Source organism: Camelus ferus, chromosome 4 (assembly GCF_009834535.1).
Source record: "Camelus ferus isolate YT-003-E chromosome 4, BCGSAC_Cfer_1.0, whole genome shotgun sequence".
Taxonomy (NCBI): domain Eukaryota; kingdom Metazoa; phylum Chordata; class Mammalia; order Artiodactyla; family Camelidae; genus Camelus; species Camelus ferus.
In genome coordinates this window covers 20,980,852-20,999,218 of record NC_045699.1, presented here as the reverse complement: position 1 = coordinate 20,999,218, position 18,367 = coordinate 20,980,852, and the positions used below count along the sequence as shown (strand labels likewise).

Below are 18,367 nucleotides of genomic sequence, written 5' to 3'. Positions count from 1 at the left end.
AAGTCGCCTTTTGCCTCAACGTAAAAAAACAAACCAGACAGAAGAACATGCGATGGGCTCGGTCAAGGTCCACGGACGGAAGAGCTCTGCGCCTCTGGCTAAGAGCCCCCCCACTCCCAGCCTCGGCCCCGGGTCACCCCGGCCCCCCACACACACTGAAGCAGACAGAGCTCACACTGCACCAAGGCCGGCCGCCTCCAATCCCCATGCACACTGAAAGGGGGTATTTACAATTATTTTTTCAGATACCAGCCAAATAATGTCCCCGTTCACTCTCTGGCCCACCTTAGACTGTACAAAATTTAACATCTGGGAGGATAAACTCAGCCCCGAAGGCAGACAACAAGGGTGAGCAGTCACGGGGGAGTTCTCCTCAAGCAAAGAGGATCTGCCAGCTTCCCTCTGAGGTCCAGGCCGTGAGAGGCCAACTGTGGTATGTTTGCGTTTCCAGCAGGCCTGGTGCTTGCTGGCTGCTGCTGTGTTCAGTCAGAACCCCACGGCCCAACTGTCCTATAAACATCTCGCCCTTCTGCTGAGAGCTGCCCACCTGGCCTTATTCTTGGAGCCGAGGATATGCTATTTGGGCGCTGTGGGCTGAACGTGAACTAACACTTGGAGCACAGCTGACCCCTCTCTCCTCCAGGCCAGTGGCTGTTCTAAAAAAATAAAATAAAATAAAATAACGCAGGCTCACATGAACATAATGAGCCCGGGAAGAGAAGCCCAGATTTTGCTCACCATGTGCCACCCAGCCATGTTTACACTGATCGCAAGTCCTCAGGTTAATCTTCCCCGGCTGGAAACATTCACACGTGCAGTTTACCAGTGTGCAGCGGATGGCCTGAAAAGGAGAGGAAGACAGATCAGCATCTGGTCAAAGGGACTGTATTTCTTCACCATTTTAACAAAGAGCCCCCACACTTCCATTTTTGACGGCTTCGGGGACCTGGAGAGTTTTAAAAAGAAATTTTGAAACCATCAAAATCTGTTACCAAAATTAGAAAACAAAGCTCATTCACCAATAGGATGTTTCACACTGTTCATAGATAACCTTTAAACTGGAGGTGAAGACCAAGCCTAATAAGAATAAAGGATTACATATTCTACAAAATGCCAGGGACCAGAGAGAGAGAAAAAAATATTGCTGCAACCAAATATTCACTTTTAAGTTTATCCACTTGGCAATAATGTGAAAAACACACATTCCAGTACAATAATGTTCAAGTGAAAGTAGAACATGGTGTACAAATAATATCATTAGGTTATTACTTTTCTTCTGCTGAGTTACACTCAAACCCTTTATTGATCTTTCAGACTCATTTTGAAAGACACTCCTGTTGGCCCAGTAAGACCTAGCACAGTTCTCGTATTACTTATCACTTCCCAGTTACTTGTTTTCCCCCTCTTCGTATATACTAATTCCATTTCATTCCTATTTTGAAAAACACAAAACAACCCTCCTTCTATTTTACTGGTGATGTTAGAAAATAAGGTTAAATTTGTCTGTAAATCAGCCCTAGAATAGGAAAAGATATTTATGTGAATGTTTTATATATGGAACAATTCACTATATCTTAGAATACTGAGAAACACTCAAAAAAAAATCTTTCATTTCTTTACAAGTACTTTTAAAAATCACCTCACCAGTTTATATTATAAAGTGAATCCACAGAAAATTAGCATTAATGAAGTGTAACTTTTTATAGATTAAAAACCTATGCTTAAAAATTGTGCTAAAGCTGACCTATGCTCCCAGACTACAGTTAATAAATTTATCTCATACATTTAGTTCTAATTTGCATGGAAATTCTGAAGACAGAAGGGATTCAGTCTGATCATTCACAGATTAACAATCTACTGTAACTACCTGAACTGCCAGGAAAAGATCTTTCTACAGCTTTAGATGTAATCAATAATTGCTGATCTGGGGGGAATAGGGTGGGGGAATACTGGGGAGAGGCATGGGGCTACCTGAAACTGCAGTGCTATGCCCGATACCTACACTCACTTACACAGCCCCAGATGCTCATATTCCTGGAACCAGTTGAATTTTTATATAAACTGTCTCAGTTTGTAACAGATAGTATTTTAGGTATTGTTAACATGGTTGGGCAAAATTCCACGTACAGAGAATAAGACTGAACAGGCGTTTACTGTTCCCTGTGCCTTAGATCAGGCAGGTTTAAAGTCTTTCTCTTTGGTTACTGAACACTAATTAAATCCACGGTCCCTCTTTGGTGTCCAATGTCAGAGTCCTCGCTGTAGACTTCTTTTGGGCTTCACCTCCAGCCCTAATTTGTGCCTCTATTACTGCAAGAAAAATATGCAACTGTATAACCTGCCTGATATTTCGGGGCCTTTCTTCCAATGTCAACAGTCGAATGACATATTCGCTAGGTTGTAAAACTCTGCAATACAAATTAGTGATTCAAGGAAGTAGTCCTAAGAAACAGGGAAAGCAAAGGACATGATGACTAAGCAAGAATAATATATATATTTGGAGGCTAGAAGGAGAAATATTTCTCCCCAAATTTCTTATTTCAACTTCAAAGGCTTACTGACTGAGCACTATATCAGAACATTCCAGGTTAGAAATAGCTTCTTTAAATAACATGTTCATTAATGAACTTGCAATTTGATTGCACTATGGTAAAACAAAATAAAACAGTTTAGAGAGCAAGGTTTCTACTGAAAACAAGGCACTTGACAACATATTTTATAAATTCAGATGTAGCAATCACGGTGACATTAAGATATTTATATACCAGAAGTGCGGTAATAGAAGCTCATAAACACTAAAAATCACTCCTGCTTTACCAAAATTAAGGAATGACTATCTCTCAAGGACTCTATGTTAACGTCGGCACAAAAGACACACATATTTTAAATAATTAACTTCATAATATTTAATTATTTTACAAAAACAACCTCATTTTACGTTGGGTTTAAAACACACTTGTCAATTTTAATTATAGCTATATTCAGTACAGAACAAATTAAGAGACTATAGATTTGCTTTATTTTCATATATATTTATTTGTTCACTGGTTCAACTATTCATTCATTCACTCAGAACCAGTTTATGATTCAAATATTTTCTCTTCCTAAGTAACTTTATACAGCTGGCACATTTGGGAATTATACTTTTTAGATCATCATCCTTTTTCACGAATTCTACTCGTTTTGTACCTAAACATACAAACATTCGAACACCTCAACTCCTTTTGTATATAAACACTTAAGCACTGGAATATCCATTTTGTATTTCTCTGAATTCCAGGAGGTCTATTTGTTTTAAATTCAGATTTATATAGACTACAATTGCTCCTTAAGGGAATTATATATATTTAAACAATACAGCCTAAATAAATATTTTGAGTAAGAGACTGTCGTGGCTTCAAAGGAAGTTTTACTCTAAATAACATTTTTGAAACGGCATAAAACGTTGACATACTATTTATTCACAACAAAACAGAACCAATGTGATCACTTGCCAACTCATCCACACTTAAAAAAAATAAATTATCATAAAACTATCAAAGCCAGTGAAGCCTCAAAAATGTCCCTGCTTTTCAAGGAGAGAACTGAGAAGAGGAGAATCGGTGAAGCTTCCATTTTGGGGATCACATCCATTTCTTCATTTAGCTAATGTCTGAGTGCCTCCCATTCCCTGCTGGGCACTACAGCAAGTCCGGAGATGACAACAAAGTGGCAGTGAGGGGACACCAGAAAAAGGGCCGACACTTTGACCAGATTGTGCCCACCTACGTATGCAGGACCTTTTTGCAGGTCTGGCCAACTCAGGCTAGCAACCCCTCCACACCTCCAGGACCCTGCCTCATTAGGAGTGCCCTGAAACTCTGTCCTCAACGTCAACATGATCGGCTTTCCCAGCTCCCCAGAAACAAAAACAATAATCAGTGTTCTTAAGCCTGCAACTCATTAAAAGTAATCATTCCTTCTGCTTACCTTCACTGTGGAATTTTTGAAAGAAAAATCCATGCACCCAGCACCTACTGCTTCCAGCTCTACATTTTAGTTTTGCAATTTGAGGTCTGCCCCACTGAAACTGCCTTCTTGGAGAGGAACAGTCTCATCACGTCTGGGCCCTTTCTCTAGTCTCCTTATCCTCCCAGACCTCGATGCACTAATTCTCCTTCGCTCCTGGGCTGTAGAGACCAACTATCCGAGTTTTTTGGCAGCAGCTGCTCACTCTCTTTCCACTGTAAATAAACACAGGTGTTTCCCACGGCCAGGCTATTCATTCTTTAATTTGGCAGTCTCATCCACTCCTACAGCTTCAAATATCGTCACCATGCAAAAAACCATCACCGCAGAGCCAAGTACTATGTTAAGTGGCAGGAAATGGATGGCAGAGTCCCTGTGCTCTTCAAGCATTTAACTGTCGGCACGTGTGGGCAGTGGGTTCAGAGGAGAGACCCTAAGAACCGAAGGAAACCCTTGACCAGGTTTGAGAAGCACCATCTCTCCTTCTTTATCCCTTTGTCTTTTCTTCTACCAAAGGTAGGATTTTGAAATTCATTTGCAACAGTAAATACTACCTATTAACAATAGTTTCATTTATTGGATATTTGCCATTTTCTCTGCTAAACACTTTACAAACATTAGCTCTCCCTCAGAAATTACCTGCATGTCGCAAAGGAGTAAACAAACGCGGAGGTTAAGTCAGCACTTTGCCTGAGGTTCCAGGAATCAGATCGCTGCCTGTGGGAGCCCTCCCTCCCATTCACAGTCAGCCAGGCAGCCATGAGCAGAGCCCCTCCACCTGCCCACCATCCAATGCCCACGGTGTACTGTTAACCCCTGTCACCTTTTGAGCTTTCAACTCAAGTATTACTTCCATTCCCCAGGGCAGCTGCTCTCATCTCCTGATCAAGGCAGGTTCCCCTCAGTCTTCTGTTTCATAAGGGATCTTTCCATCACAGCACTTATCACAGGTGTGAACAGTACATTTATCTATAATTTATCTATACTTACTTAGCCATAACATACACACAACACACAGACACACACACACCCGTACCCGTGCGATTACTTGATTAAGGTCTGCCTTTTCTTCTAAAGCTTGAGGGCAGGGCAACATGTCTGTTGGGCTTACAATGTATACTGGCAAATAGGTGCTCAACCTCAGAGCTTCCTTCCTCCCTCATCTGTAAAATGATGGTCACAATAACATCTCAACAGTGTCAAAAGATTTAAAAGAAATAATGAACATAAATAAAGCACTGTGTCTAGCGACAGCAAAACTCAAAAAATGAAACCATTCATGACCTCAAGAAACTTCACACATGCTGTATTTGAATTGTTTTCCCCTAATGATTCTTCCCAATATATTTTCCAACACCTTGTAAAATGCTTACTACAGATTTTGTCTTAATGAATAAATGAACACTCTGACGTATATGATGCCATATTATTTATACTATAATCCTCTAAGTTGGACATAACAGGGATTATTGTTTGTTTTAATACTGGGGTTCAGCAGTATCATTATAGATGTCATACATCTCTTAAATGATAGGGTAGATTTCCCAATTATTAATCAGTTTATTTCCATTACCTACAGAAAAAGAAGATACATGGTTAAAACCAGTAAATTATGAATATTCATGTTCAAAGGTACATCTAAAATACATAAAGTAGGCCGCTTTAGTACAAAAGTATTTAATCAAGGTTTGGTCAGTAACATTTTGATATTTGAATATTAAATAAGAGTGCATTTGCAAGTATTCTGGATGAGTTCCAAAGCCCTATTCAAATAACAGATTCTGTTATCACTAAACCTGAAGCATCTCTAGCTCTATTACACTCACACCTTGCCTTGGACTCTGCAAGTGTATGTGAACTGGACACCAATCTTCTCACCAGCAGCATTTCTCAGGAAAGCAAAGACTGTTGCTTCAGGTAATGTTTAGTGTCTCTCACAAAACTACACACAAGCTAAGTAACACACCTCCTATTAGCTGTTCCTTGTTTGGGAACACTTACAAAAGCTACCTACTAATACAAAATAGCAAAATGAGGCCATGGTGCATACAGAAACACAACACATTCTGAAGGAATAATCATAGAAAGAGAACCCTCTCTCCCTTTCAAAAAACCCATTAAAAATAAAACTAACTTCAGTTCTGGGTTTTGTCTACACACACACACACACACACACACACACACACACACACACAAATACTTGCCAGGAGATCCCTTCAAATGTTCATTAGCCCTGGCCAAATATCCCACACATCACTAAAAATCCTTCTTAAATCCACTTTCTCCTTATTCATTTCTGGGGAGGAGACCAAGATTTACAACTTGGATTATGAAATTTTACTTGAATCATTTCTAAATGTTTAATAGTTAAGTATATAACCTACACTTGAACTGAATTATTGAAAAAGCCAATCATTAATATAGCATCCATTCTGCCCCACCAGTCTCTTCCATAAACTTAGGTGGTACAATCTAGGTGTACAAGCCATAAATTGGCTGTAATGGTTATCAGTGACAGGGTTTACCTTTTTTTTTTTTTTTTAACAAGAACACATTTCTTTATAAAATAAATTTCCTACAAATAGGTAAAGTTGGCCAACACCCCATGAGGACCCCCAGGAGTCTATGTTATAATTAACTCTTATGAATTCATCATCATGTATATTATCCATCTCTGAACATACACAGACGTCCCAGAAGGAAAGGCATGGGTATGTTAGGTGCCAAAGGGCCAATGAACCTTTTTATTAGGTAAGAAAATTGTCCTTCAAAGACTTCTATCTTTAAAAAAAAATTTCTGGAATAGAAAATTATCTGTAATGAATCTAAAAACTAATTATCCCAGAATTGTCTCAGAATATTCTGCAGTAATTACAAAGTAACAGCTACCAAGCGTTGTGGATAAAGAGAGTACTCTTCTACATGGCCAAGAAAAGATGGACCTCCACACACATTTATGCAACCTGCGTATGGGAACCTAAGACAGTACTTCAAGCATTGCCACAAAGATTCTAAAGAACTCACATGACAGTAATGGGGATTCAGTCAGGAAATAACTCCCTGTATAGTTTTCAAGACAGTTTTTCCTCTTTCATTTTCACATGGCTGTTCCATAAAACTAACTGAAAAGAAACGACTTCCAAAAGAAATACTTTGAGTTTTAGCTAAGACTTGGAAAATCTGCTGCCTTTGTAGAAGAACACAGTGTCTTAAATTTGCCTAAGTCACAATGCAGCTTGAGCAAAGAAATGTCTTCTTTTTTTTTTTTTTCCTGGTATGGTGGATAACTTCTGAGCTTACTTATGACCAATGTGAACTAGACAACTACAAGAGAAATTTACTTTTAGTTGACTACAAAACACATACCTGGTGAAAGAAAGGGTATATCCACCTGCTATGCTGCAGGGTTTTACGATCAGGAACCAAAACAAGATACGAATTACATAAATAGAGCACACTGACCAAAAGACCATGGTTTTAAATAGCCTACAAAGAAGTTTTATAACAACCTAAAAAATCTTATCTAACTCTGATTATGAGATTATTAATATAAATTTATAGTTACTGTAAGGTGAGTATGTTTTCTGTATTTATACAAGGAATCATATAAGTCTGAGTTTGAATAGGCAATGTTTACAGAGCTTGCAAAAACTGATTATCAGTGATAAAGTGTATGGTAAAAGTTAAAGGGCTCAGAGTGTTCAACTGCAATGTAAATGCCACTACTCATGATATAATAGTAACAGCAAATGAGAAGCAACGAAGTTACTCTGCTTAGTCAAACCCATTTAAAAATTCACACAGCAGGACAGCACAAGTATATATCTTAGTTGGTGGTATGATAAATGAGAAATCAAAAAATTTATTAACCTTTCAATAAAAGGTTCCTTAAAATCTGTCTGATTGTTTTTTTAACGTCATAGGAAGAAACACCAACGTGATCAAAGTGATCATTTTGTTGTACCTACAGTGCTCTGAAATTTCTTCATGTCTTTCCACCAGTTAGATCTTCTGGTTGAGTGAGAAGATCTGAAAAGACATGGTCAGTCCAGACTGACTACGAGGTCCAGATGCCACTGATGGAAAGAGTGTACAAGGTCAAGACAAAAGGCCAGGCAATTCAGAAATGGTCAGACTTCACAAAACACCATGAGAGTAAGATTATTGACCCAGGAAACATGAAACATTATCTTCACAATAAACACTTGCAAAATAACAGAAAGAGAATCATGGGGGAAAGGTGGCCTTTGAACACCACTTACTGTTAAAAATTAGGAGATTTAAAATTTCATCTTCAATTTCTGTTAAAGTATGATCCCCGCCCCCATCAACTGTCAAATGGATAAACAAAATACAGTGTATTTATATAGGAGAATATTATTTGGCCAACAGAAAGGAATGAATACTTGATACACACTACAATATGGATGAATCTTGAAAACATGATATAAGTAAAAGAAGCCAGTTACAAAAGATCATACATTATAACTCCATTTATATGAAATATTCAGAATATAGAATCTGTAAAGATAGAAAGTAGTTAGCAGTTTCTTTTTGAGGTGATGAGAATGTGCCAGAAATGACTGCGATGATGGCTGCACGTAACTGTGAATGTACTAAAACCTGTTGAACTGTACGTTTGTAAACAGAAATTATGACATGTGAACGCTAAACTCAATAAAGCTGCTTAAAAGTGGGGAAGAGCAAAAGCCACTACGTCACCTCATTTCTTTTAGTGGTGTTAAACCATTTAATTCATAAGATATTATTCCCAGGGGACATGATGAAGCAGATTATCCTTTTTTAACCTAGTAGGTCTTCAATATACAAATGCTGAGTGAGTAAATAAACAGAAGGCAAATGAACTAAAGAATTTCATTGTTGCTTAAATTAGAAAACTCCTTCTACTTTCAAAATATTAAAACCTAGTATGTCCATTTTAAAATGACAATTACTTTTAAATCCACTGCCATCAGGAAAATCCAGGACAACCTTCCATCCTTCAACAAACATTTTATAATGTTCAGCACACTAATATCAAGATACTAAAAAAACTCAAAGAGAATTGTTAAAAATTGACCATGGTGAATTCTGACACGTATAACTCAACAAACCCATTCCTCAATTTACTGTGATGAAAAAATTACTTCTGCAAATGTCAAGGAAAAAATATGGGTTGGGGGAGGAGTGCAGGGAGAAAACACACACTTATGAGAAGTTCATATATGAGTGTGAACGTTTCTATGACTATGTGTGAATATATAAACACAAACAGGGAAAAAGGGACATACACACAGGCACATAAATTTTCACAGACACGGATCCAATGAGCATCTGTAGTCATTACCTTAGGACCACAACCTACCATCAGTCGACATGAGGAAGACCCCATTTAAATAATTTAGGAGTTCAGAGTAAAAATCAACAGCGGGATGTAGCCAATTATACAAGGAAAATACCCGTGCTTCTATGGCATCAAAGCCTATGCCGGCTTCGGAGTGCGTGTGTTATGTTTATTCCCCCCAATTAAATTAGGCCTATGGTAATACAAGCTATTTTGTTAGGCAATTAGTAGTATTAGAGAAACAGGAAATGAAAAGGCATTTCCACTTGGGCAGAAACATTTTATTTTCTTACCTAATAGTTAACAATTAAGATATTTCATTTATTGCCTGTATGCTTACAGATTTTACAGACTATTCTGGCTGTGATAACTACACAGCTGTGATAACTACACAGCTGTGATAACATAACAAGAAGAAATACCCTTTCCATGACCATCCACCTATCATCCAATTGAAAATCAGGGGTTAGCCCATCGCAAAAAATGACCATATTTTAACTAAGCTCTGTCTACATTTACCAGAATACATAACTTTATATAAGAAGCCAAAGCACCTCTGGTACCACATGAATGACAAGTAATACTCATCTCATTTCACCTGAATGTTGAATCAGCAATTTGGTATTCCATTGATTTACATTTTATTCATCTTCACTAATGCAATTTGAAAGGTGGTAATGTGACTACATTTCTCTGTGGCATTCATGAAAACAATTACTAATATAATATGATAGGGAGGACGTTAATAAGGAAGGGATTTATAATGAGATGCAAGAAGACTTATAAACGTATAAGCACTTTACAAAGACATACTCCTCATTAGGCAAGAAGCAAGCCAAGATAAAGCCAAAGTTCTACTATTTCAGACGCAGCTTCCATCCTTGGAAGAATGATTTGCATGATGATCCCAAACTCTGTGACCAAGACTTGTCCCAAGTTGTACCAATGGAAGATACCATCCTAAGTTGAGGACATTTCCCCTTCCTAGATCGCCTGGGAAGGACTACTTTAAGGAAGGAGTCCCTCTAAATCTCCCTCCTCTTTAAGAACGGAGCTAGCCCCATTACCTCAAATGCCAGAGCACAGTAATCAATCCATTTACCGAGCAAGAGCATAAGGTGGGTGATCTTTTCACTACATTTACTCTTCTTGGTTTGAGAAAATAATTTGTCCCAGTGAAGCAACAAGGGAGGCAGGTTGTTGCATTTTAAAATGCATCATTTCAAATGTCAGCTCTGATTACCCAGGCCAGTTGAGGTAGCCTTTGCGAGACTTAATAACGTCCCATGTTGGACAGAGCTGCGAAGCTTGCAGAACACTTCAAATACATTCTTGTATTTAATCATCAAAATCCCCCAAATTAGAGATTTTTCAAACAGCTGAAAAGTGAGGCTGTGAGATGTCCTTAAATGGCCACAGCTAGTAATCCAGGGCTCTTTCCACTCTGCCTGTGCATGAGAGGCGAGGAGCTGACTAATCCCCTTTGCGACCCTCCTCCACTGTGAGATTTCCTCACATATTTTTCCAGTTCCAACAGGAGTCTAAGACTGAACAGGAGATGTGGACGAAACTACACACCACGGGAGAGGAGTGGGTGAAGGGTTTAAGCAACTTGAAAAGAAGAGAGAAACTGCTAAGTAGGCAGTTAACAATTTTCACAAGGATTTTCTACAAAGTGGCTCATTTTTGGACAGAGAAAGCGACTCTCAACAGTTGTCTGTGAAGTCTATCAATGGGTATATATGTATTTTTTAAAAAGGCCAAAATCTGAGCACAGTGAGATAAGGACTTCCCAAGAACTCTGGTTTATTTTACCCCATCTTGCTTCTCCCTGTCTTGGGATTGTTCATTAGTAGCTTATCTCAACAAACATTTTAATGCCATCCACGGTGCATGAATCTGGGCCTTGTAACTATGCCTGATTATGAAAGACTATGTGTCTGTGCCCAAGAGCAGACATCACCTCAGGAATCACACCTATTACAAATAATAATAATGATATGATGAACAGTCTACAATGCCCTCTTATACGTTATTTATGTTAGGTCACAGACTCCCCAGGGGCCTGTGCTGAGACCTGGACTGGCTTCATTAGAGCATCATATAAATCACTAAAGGCACATCTTGATTTTACCACTGGCTAGAGTCGCAGGAATTTTTAAAGTGGAACCTCTCAGGTGAAAACATTTTTTAAAAACACAAACACAACGTTATCATTTCTTCTAAAAGGTGGGTTTCGCAATTTGAATGGGCTACATGTAGATGCTCATAGAAATCCCACAAATTTTACAGACTCCATAAGCATCTGAGGGTAAGGGGTGCCCTAGAGTGTTGAAAAAACATTATTCTCTTTTTACTGTTAAGAATTAGTTAGTTTAAAGGACAAAGAGAGACATATACTTAGAGAGAAGGAGAGCAAGAAACAGCCCATCCAGCTGCTAACAAATGCTTCGACATCACTGAACAAATGGGGAGACTTTTGCAATAGTCGTCAGGAACTCTAAGCTAACTCTCAAAAATTAAGAAATAAATAGAAAGCCTTGTGGAAAAAGAAACGGAGTCTTCAGAACAATGTTAATGTCATCTTGGGCATGTGGACTGGGTTCCCATGTGTGTCAGCTGAATCAACATAATGGTCTATAACAGCTTCGAAGCAGCTAATATGGTCCATTGGGTCAATAATCCGTGAACTAAGAAGGATTTACTTGATAGACTATAAATGGTTCATAAGAACTCAAGAATCACTCCATCAGATCAAAAATCCAATTTTCATATGGTGCCTTTCTTTCTACGAATTAGCCAAAGGAAAGTAATAGCTCTAAAGGACTTCAAGGTCTATCAGTTAAAAATTTACTTTGTAAAGAACAGTGTAGAGGAGGAAATATTAAACGCCCCCTTCTCTCTCTTTTTTGGTGAACCAACCTATTTTAAGGGGAAAAATTCATTTTATGATGGAAAGCTAATATACAATAGGATATATTCCAGGGGCTTTTCGCATTTTCCTATGGGTTTCCTACTGAATGTACGGATCCACACTAATGACATGCATATACAAACATACTCATTTCCTCTCTGTTTCTCTGAGATGTCGCCACATACCTATATACACTACCACTAAGTAAACTACAAACACTATTTCTAGGAGAGCAACATTTAAAAATAAAGATTTATATTTTATTTTTCTTTCTTTATAGTTTGTATCGTGGGTCTGCTGCATGAGGCCAACAGAGACATTTGAGACAGCATATGCATATTGGCAAACTCTTTCATCTTCAGGTATAGAAAAGAAGGCAAAAAAACCTACAGAAGGTAAAACAGTAAGAACTACAATACATTTTCAACATTTAGGAGAGTGAGGAGAAGGTTCGCTCCCTGGCTGCCTGAAGCTTATATAGCCAGTGATGACAGATAATTGCAACTTCTGCCCACTCTAGACTGCAGAGAAATACTAGCCTTTATCCTGTGTTTGGGAATTTCATTACATATTCACATGAGGTGATAGTGGTTGCAGATTAATTTTTTTAAGCGTAAGCCTATCTGTGTGAATAACTGTATTTACTAAGTTCATGGCAAAGAAGAAAAGCAGAGAAAAAATGCCCCAAAAATTTAACAGGCTGTGATTTGAATTCCTAACAAGAAAGAATTCCTTTACAGGGAAGAAAATGTGATCTATCTCCTCTCTCTCAAAATGCTATTAGCCTCTCTTCTTCATAAGGACAACAGGAAGGCATCTTTTCTTTTGCTTTTTTCAGAGGTAACACTGAATAAAATAATAAATGTTTTTATATCAAAGTATATTAACTATTGAAATAAGCTCGGTCCTCTTAACTTTCACACAAGGGAAAGAAAAATTCCAATAATTCTGAAACAGACAGATAAAACTTTTCTCTGTGGCTACAGCCATGCACTATTATACGTAACTGCTTATTTTTAAAAAGAGCCTTATTGGCGCTCTCCGAAGGATTTTCTTTTATACATAGCTTTATCCTATAATTTTGTCCCTGTTGGGCACGCTGCCTAAATTTAAACACAAACAGTCAAGCAATGAAGAAACATTAACACATTTACTGTGAACAAAAACTCCCAGTTGTACAGTGAAATTTTAATACATTTCAACTTATCTCTTTTACTAATGGGGAGAGTACAAACCCTGCAGGAATTCGCTCTGCAAACTGGTAATTACAGTAGACTCACTTTTTTATAATGCATATGTATAGTCAGACACAAAAAACCCTGGCTGCCCTTTTGATGTAGGTTACAATAGGAATGTTTTAAAAATTATGAAAATCTACAGCGATTCTAAAGGAATGCATTATTTCATGGAAAACTGTCCTTTAACTCTGTACACAGACACAAATAGACATATACTTAGATATTTGCTTTACACACCAGAAGGCACAGGTTTTATCAGCATGTACCTTTATGTCATTTTCTCCATAATCTTGTACAGAATAAACCCACTCCTTTTTGTACAAAGCTAGATGTGACTTTGAATATCATAATTTATCCTCTTACACAAAGGTGGTATTCTTTCATTCTGTGCCTAGTTTTCCTATTCTGTCTCCTCTAGTTTTGGGAACTTAAATCTGCATTTTAAGATTTCATGGAATCTCTTCATTAAATAATTAAGGATTCCAAACCAATAATGTCTCTCAGTATAAGCAGATGTGCCCCTTGACCAAAGGGACCCTATATGTATATACCTGCAGAAAATAAGAACTATACACTGTAATATTAGTAACAGTAGCACAGTTGACAGAAGTGAAGTAAAACCTGTTACTATTCACATCACTTGCTAGACATTTTACATTTATATGTCAAATTTTTTTGTTCCATAAAAACTTTCTAAGAAATTGAAATCTGATAGAACGTTAACAGACTATCAATACATAATTTATACTAAAGTCATTTTTCTAAGTATTGGCATACTGGCAGGGGAAATGAAAGCAGAAAAAGCTTTTAAGTGGACATCATCTTTGTAATACTTTGTGAATTTAAAAAAAAAATTAAACGAAGGTGCTAAAATGTCTATCTGTGACTGAGGAGCATCTGCAAACTCCAGAGGTATCTATCTGAAAATGTACATTATCAAATTCACTTAAAACATAAAACACACAGCATGTGCTACCAAAACAGGCAGGTTGCCATAGAGAAATCATTTCTTGGTCACCTAACTTCAAATACGAGAGTGCTGAGAGGTATATACACTCTCGGCAGCCTGAGCCTGTGGCAAAATCCACCCACCATTAAGGGAAGATACATTTTAGATAAACATACTAGAAGAAAGTACCTTATGCTAAGGACACACCTGGCTCTTCTAGGCAATGCTGGTAACATTCTAACCTTAGGTCTCCCTGTCATTACAGAAAAGAATGCCTGCTTCTATACCATCACCATCTCTCTGCTCCCATAGGCTACTTATCTAACAAGTGTGCCTGAAACCAAATAAAAGAAAATCAGACTCATCATAGCTCAAGAGCCAAGCATTGGCTCTGTCACAGGCAATGTATACTTCCTTGGGCAACATCTACTGCCCCAACTGGCAATTAAATAATACATTTCCTATTTTTTTTAAACAGCCAAACACCGAAATATCTATTTTTTGATGTTCTTCCCTTAAAGTCAGTTTTTGCCACTGCCCCTTTTTCATCCCTGATCCACGTGTCACTAAAATATGAAATACATTGTGGCTTCAATATGAACAAATTAACAGAAGTACACCTCAAGGACAGCTACATGTAAAACCTGAGCCTCTGCAAAATTCATTCCTACTATAAAAACACAATTGAACATGAAAGAACACCACCCTTCAAAGGTATGTGATCCATCACAGACAAAGCATTTGTGTTTTCATTTGCTAAGTCTGTTACTCCAAAGACAGTACTAGAAGTTGTGAACTATAAACAATATACCATTTGCTACCTCCTAACTGAATTTTGAAGGCAAAGTGATCGGGAACATAGGTTTACCGTCAGCCATATTAAGTAATTTGAAGGGTTAAGTCATAACTCACGTGCTATCGTGAGCTACAGCTTTCTTAGAGTCAAAAGGAAAGAAGGAGCAATTCAATATTCTGATTCTTTTGCAAAGCACAGCAAAGGCTCTGAATGAAGCAGCCCTTCAGGACAAAACACACACACCCTTCTAACTCCTCCAAATGAATGCGTCTCTCAGTTTGTCTTTCAGGAAAGGTAAAAAGCAGGTTGAGGGGGTCATTTTGAATTCCCTGCACAGGCTGATGAAATTCTCCCAATCTGCTTTCCTGCTCTGGAAAGCAATGAAATAGATGGACCATTACAGAATCGTGGTTAATAGGTAAATAACACATGGAAAACGGGTACTATATTAGGGTTAAGTGTAACACTTACATACATTTGCATTTCCTTTCAATGACTTAGAGGGTCATTTCTAGATATTGTGGTGTTTCCACTTCTTTCACACAAGTATCATCAGACAAGTCAATGCATAATTGGATGACGGGCTGATTAAATACACACAAACTAGCTTTGGCAGTCTACAAAGATGATACAGGAAGACAGCAGCAATGAGTTTCTCTGCATTTATCACTCACCCACATTCAGAACCCTGATATAAAAGAACTCTCTACCTGGCCTATATTATATATTTTATATAATCCAAGAGGGACCCTAAATACATGGCCACAGACCACAGATTGATGAAACTGGACATCAGTGCCAAAAACAAAAACCCAGAGCACAAGTTAGATTTATGCAAAGTATTTCATAATTTTGTAAGATGACTGTTTCCTAGACTACTGGACAATTAGTATGTGCCACTTGGGTGAATCATAAACAGATCAGGAAGGCACAATTCAATGTGATTTTACTGAAACATTACCTGAATATCTACAGAGCTGGCAGTGAACATGTTTAAAAATTTTATGTTTGTTCATATCCAGTAAATGTGAGGCTATTATTTTAATTGTAAAATATATTACCCGTGTTCAAACTGACACTGAGGCATAGCTGTCAGACGGTATGCCTCTGATATAAGAAAAGGCAGAAGTGAGAGAATTTTAAGTGGGTGTGTATTTGCACAGTATTGTTTTCTTTTAGACTACTGGTCTATAGACAGATTCAGCTTTTTACCTCTTAATCAGATACTAACAAATTTTCGAGTCAGTGTACATTACATAGTGCTTATCTGGCCATGCTCTAGTTGCCAAAACATCATTATCAAAATTTATCTCCATGAAAAATATTTTAGTTTCTGTGTGGCCATTTAACAAAATAGAGATTTCTTCCCCAAGTTAATCTAATACTTACTTAATTTTAAAAAGTCCATGATGGGAGTGGGGAGGGGGAATCCTCAGGTGCCTACACTAGTATAAAGTGGAAGTGTCGTATCAGCTCCTAAAGCTAGTCTGTGTATATTAATAACTGGAGGCTCTCTGCACACAGGTGTCAGGTATGTTGCCTTTTTGTTCGAGAAAACAAAACATATGAAGAACAGGGGTGTGAAATATAAAACACGTGCTAAGAATGCCTCTAATATGACACTGCTGCTTGCTTATTTTGAAACTGCAGAAAGCAGTGCTGTTGCATTTTTTTCTTTTATTGTTTAGACATCTTAGCTGGAGCCAAGGCAAGTCTGCACACTAAAAGTGAGATTGATCAATGTGCTGAGAAAACAAAGTTTCTTAGCACCATCTCATCTTCTTTTGCTATGGGCCAAACATTTCCACTTTTTTAAAAAACAAAGCAAACCACAACCTTCATCTACTAAACCCAAAAGAGAACCGGTTTACGTCAGAATCATCTGGGGCATTTTACAAAAGCACCTCTGCTCAGGACCACAGTCCAGAATGCATTCATTAGAATCTCAAGTGTACGGCACAGCCCCGAGGGCGGGACACTCCCCACATTCTGTTCCCAGGTGCCTCAATGGCCTCACCAGAGTCTTGGCCTGGAATTGTTCATTTTATCATGGTGCCTCTAAGAGGTACGGAACTACGATGAGATCGAAACAACTGGACATGAATGCAAGGAGATGCTCTGTTCCCAGGACTTCAGGGGTGAAGGGAAATCCCAAATTTGTTTCACATCCCCTTGGACGGGGTGAGGGCAGTTAAGCAGTCTCCTGAGGAAGGCCTCAGGGGCTTTTCCAAGGTTAGAAAGCACAGCCTCTCCCAGGGAGCTGTGGGCCAACCCAACTGTTGAAGCAAGATCCTAGGACATCCTTCCGGGCCTGGAGCTTATGGAGAGGGGGAGAGGAAGTTGGGAGGGCCGGGGACTCGGTACCTCAGTGGCATCCACTCTTATTTTAAATGGATGCAGGGAAGAGACATAAATGATTAATATGACTAATCAATTCCGTGAGTAATCCCCTTCGTCCCTACTGCCATCACTCATCAACTTTTCAGTATGCATTTAAGAAAGTAGACAGTCAGCCTACAACTGCAGTGACTGCTGTCACACTTTTCCATCAATGGAAGTCAGGTCGTATCCGTACCTTTCAAAAGGTAAAGCACAGGAAAACGCCCAGCACAGTCCTTCCAATGTAACTGCTCATACATAATCATCAAAGTATGGAAGCCATATATTTAGCAATAGGGTTTTGACATAAACATTTCTAAGGACAGGGTCCTCATCTGCTTTTTTCTTTTTCTTTTTTCTTTCCAACCCCCTTGCAGCAACTCAATCTTTCCCTTCAGGCCTTTATGAATACAAAGCAAGTTCTCCTCCTAATTTATGATAATTGTAAGTGAATTAGGCCAAATGGCTCCCAAATTGATTTTTCAAAGACTGATATGCCCTCTTCTGGCTTCTTATTTAAGAAAAAAAGAAAACAAAAAAGATAGTTTATTAGATGCATAAAAGAATGGTAAAGAGTGGTCTGTTTATTTATTATATTTACTACTAGTAATTTTAATTACTTAATAGAGATTTTCTCAGGCAAGTGATAACACCTGGTGGTCCCAGTGTTACCAAAGGGAAGGATACCTTCTTATGACACGGTGCTCAGCGAAGCGGCTCTCAAGGAATGTTTCCCTGA

General features: G+C 38.2%; 1 protein-coding gene across 23 annotated transcripts in view; it reads right to left on the bottom strand.

Annotated features, from left to right (window-relative positions):
- BNC2 (basonuclin 2) overlaps nt 1–18,367 on the bottom strand; it is a 410,528-nt gene that overhangs the window by 154,917 nt on the left and 237,244 nt on the right. For 22 of the 23 annotated variants that reach the window (XM_032477642.1, XM_032477637.1, XM_032477641.1 and 19 more), the window contains one exon: nt 739–841. In XM_032477642.1, coding sequence (XP_032333533.1) covers nt 739–841 — 103 coding nt within the window. Of the gene's footprint in view, nt 1–738; nt 842–3,969; nt 4,188–18,367 lie in introns of those variants that run through there. The other variant, XM_032477647.1, reaches the window with a different exon arrangement.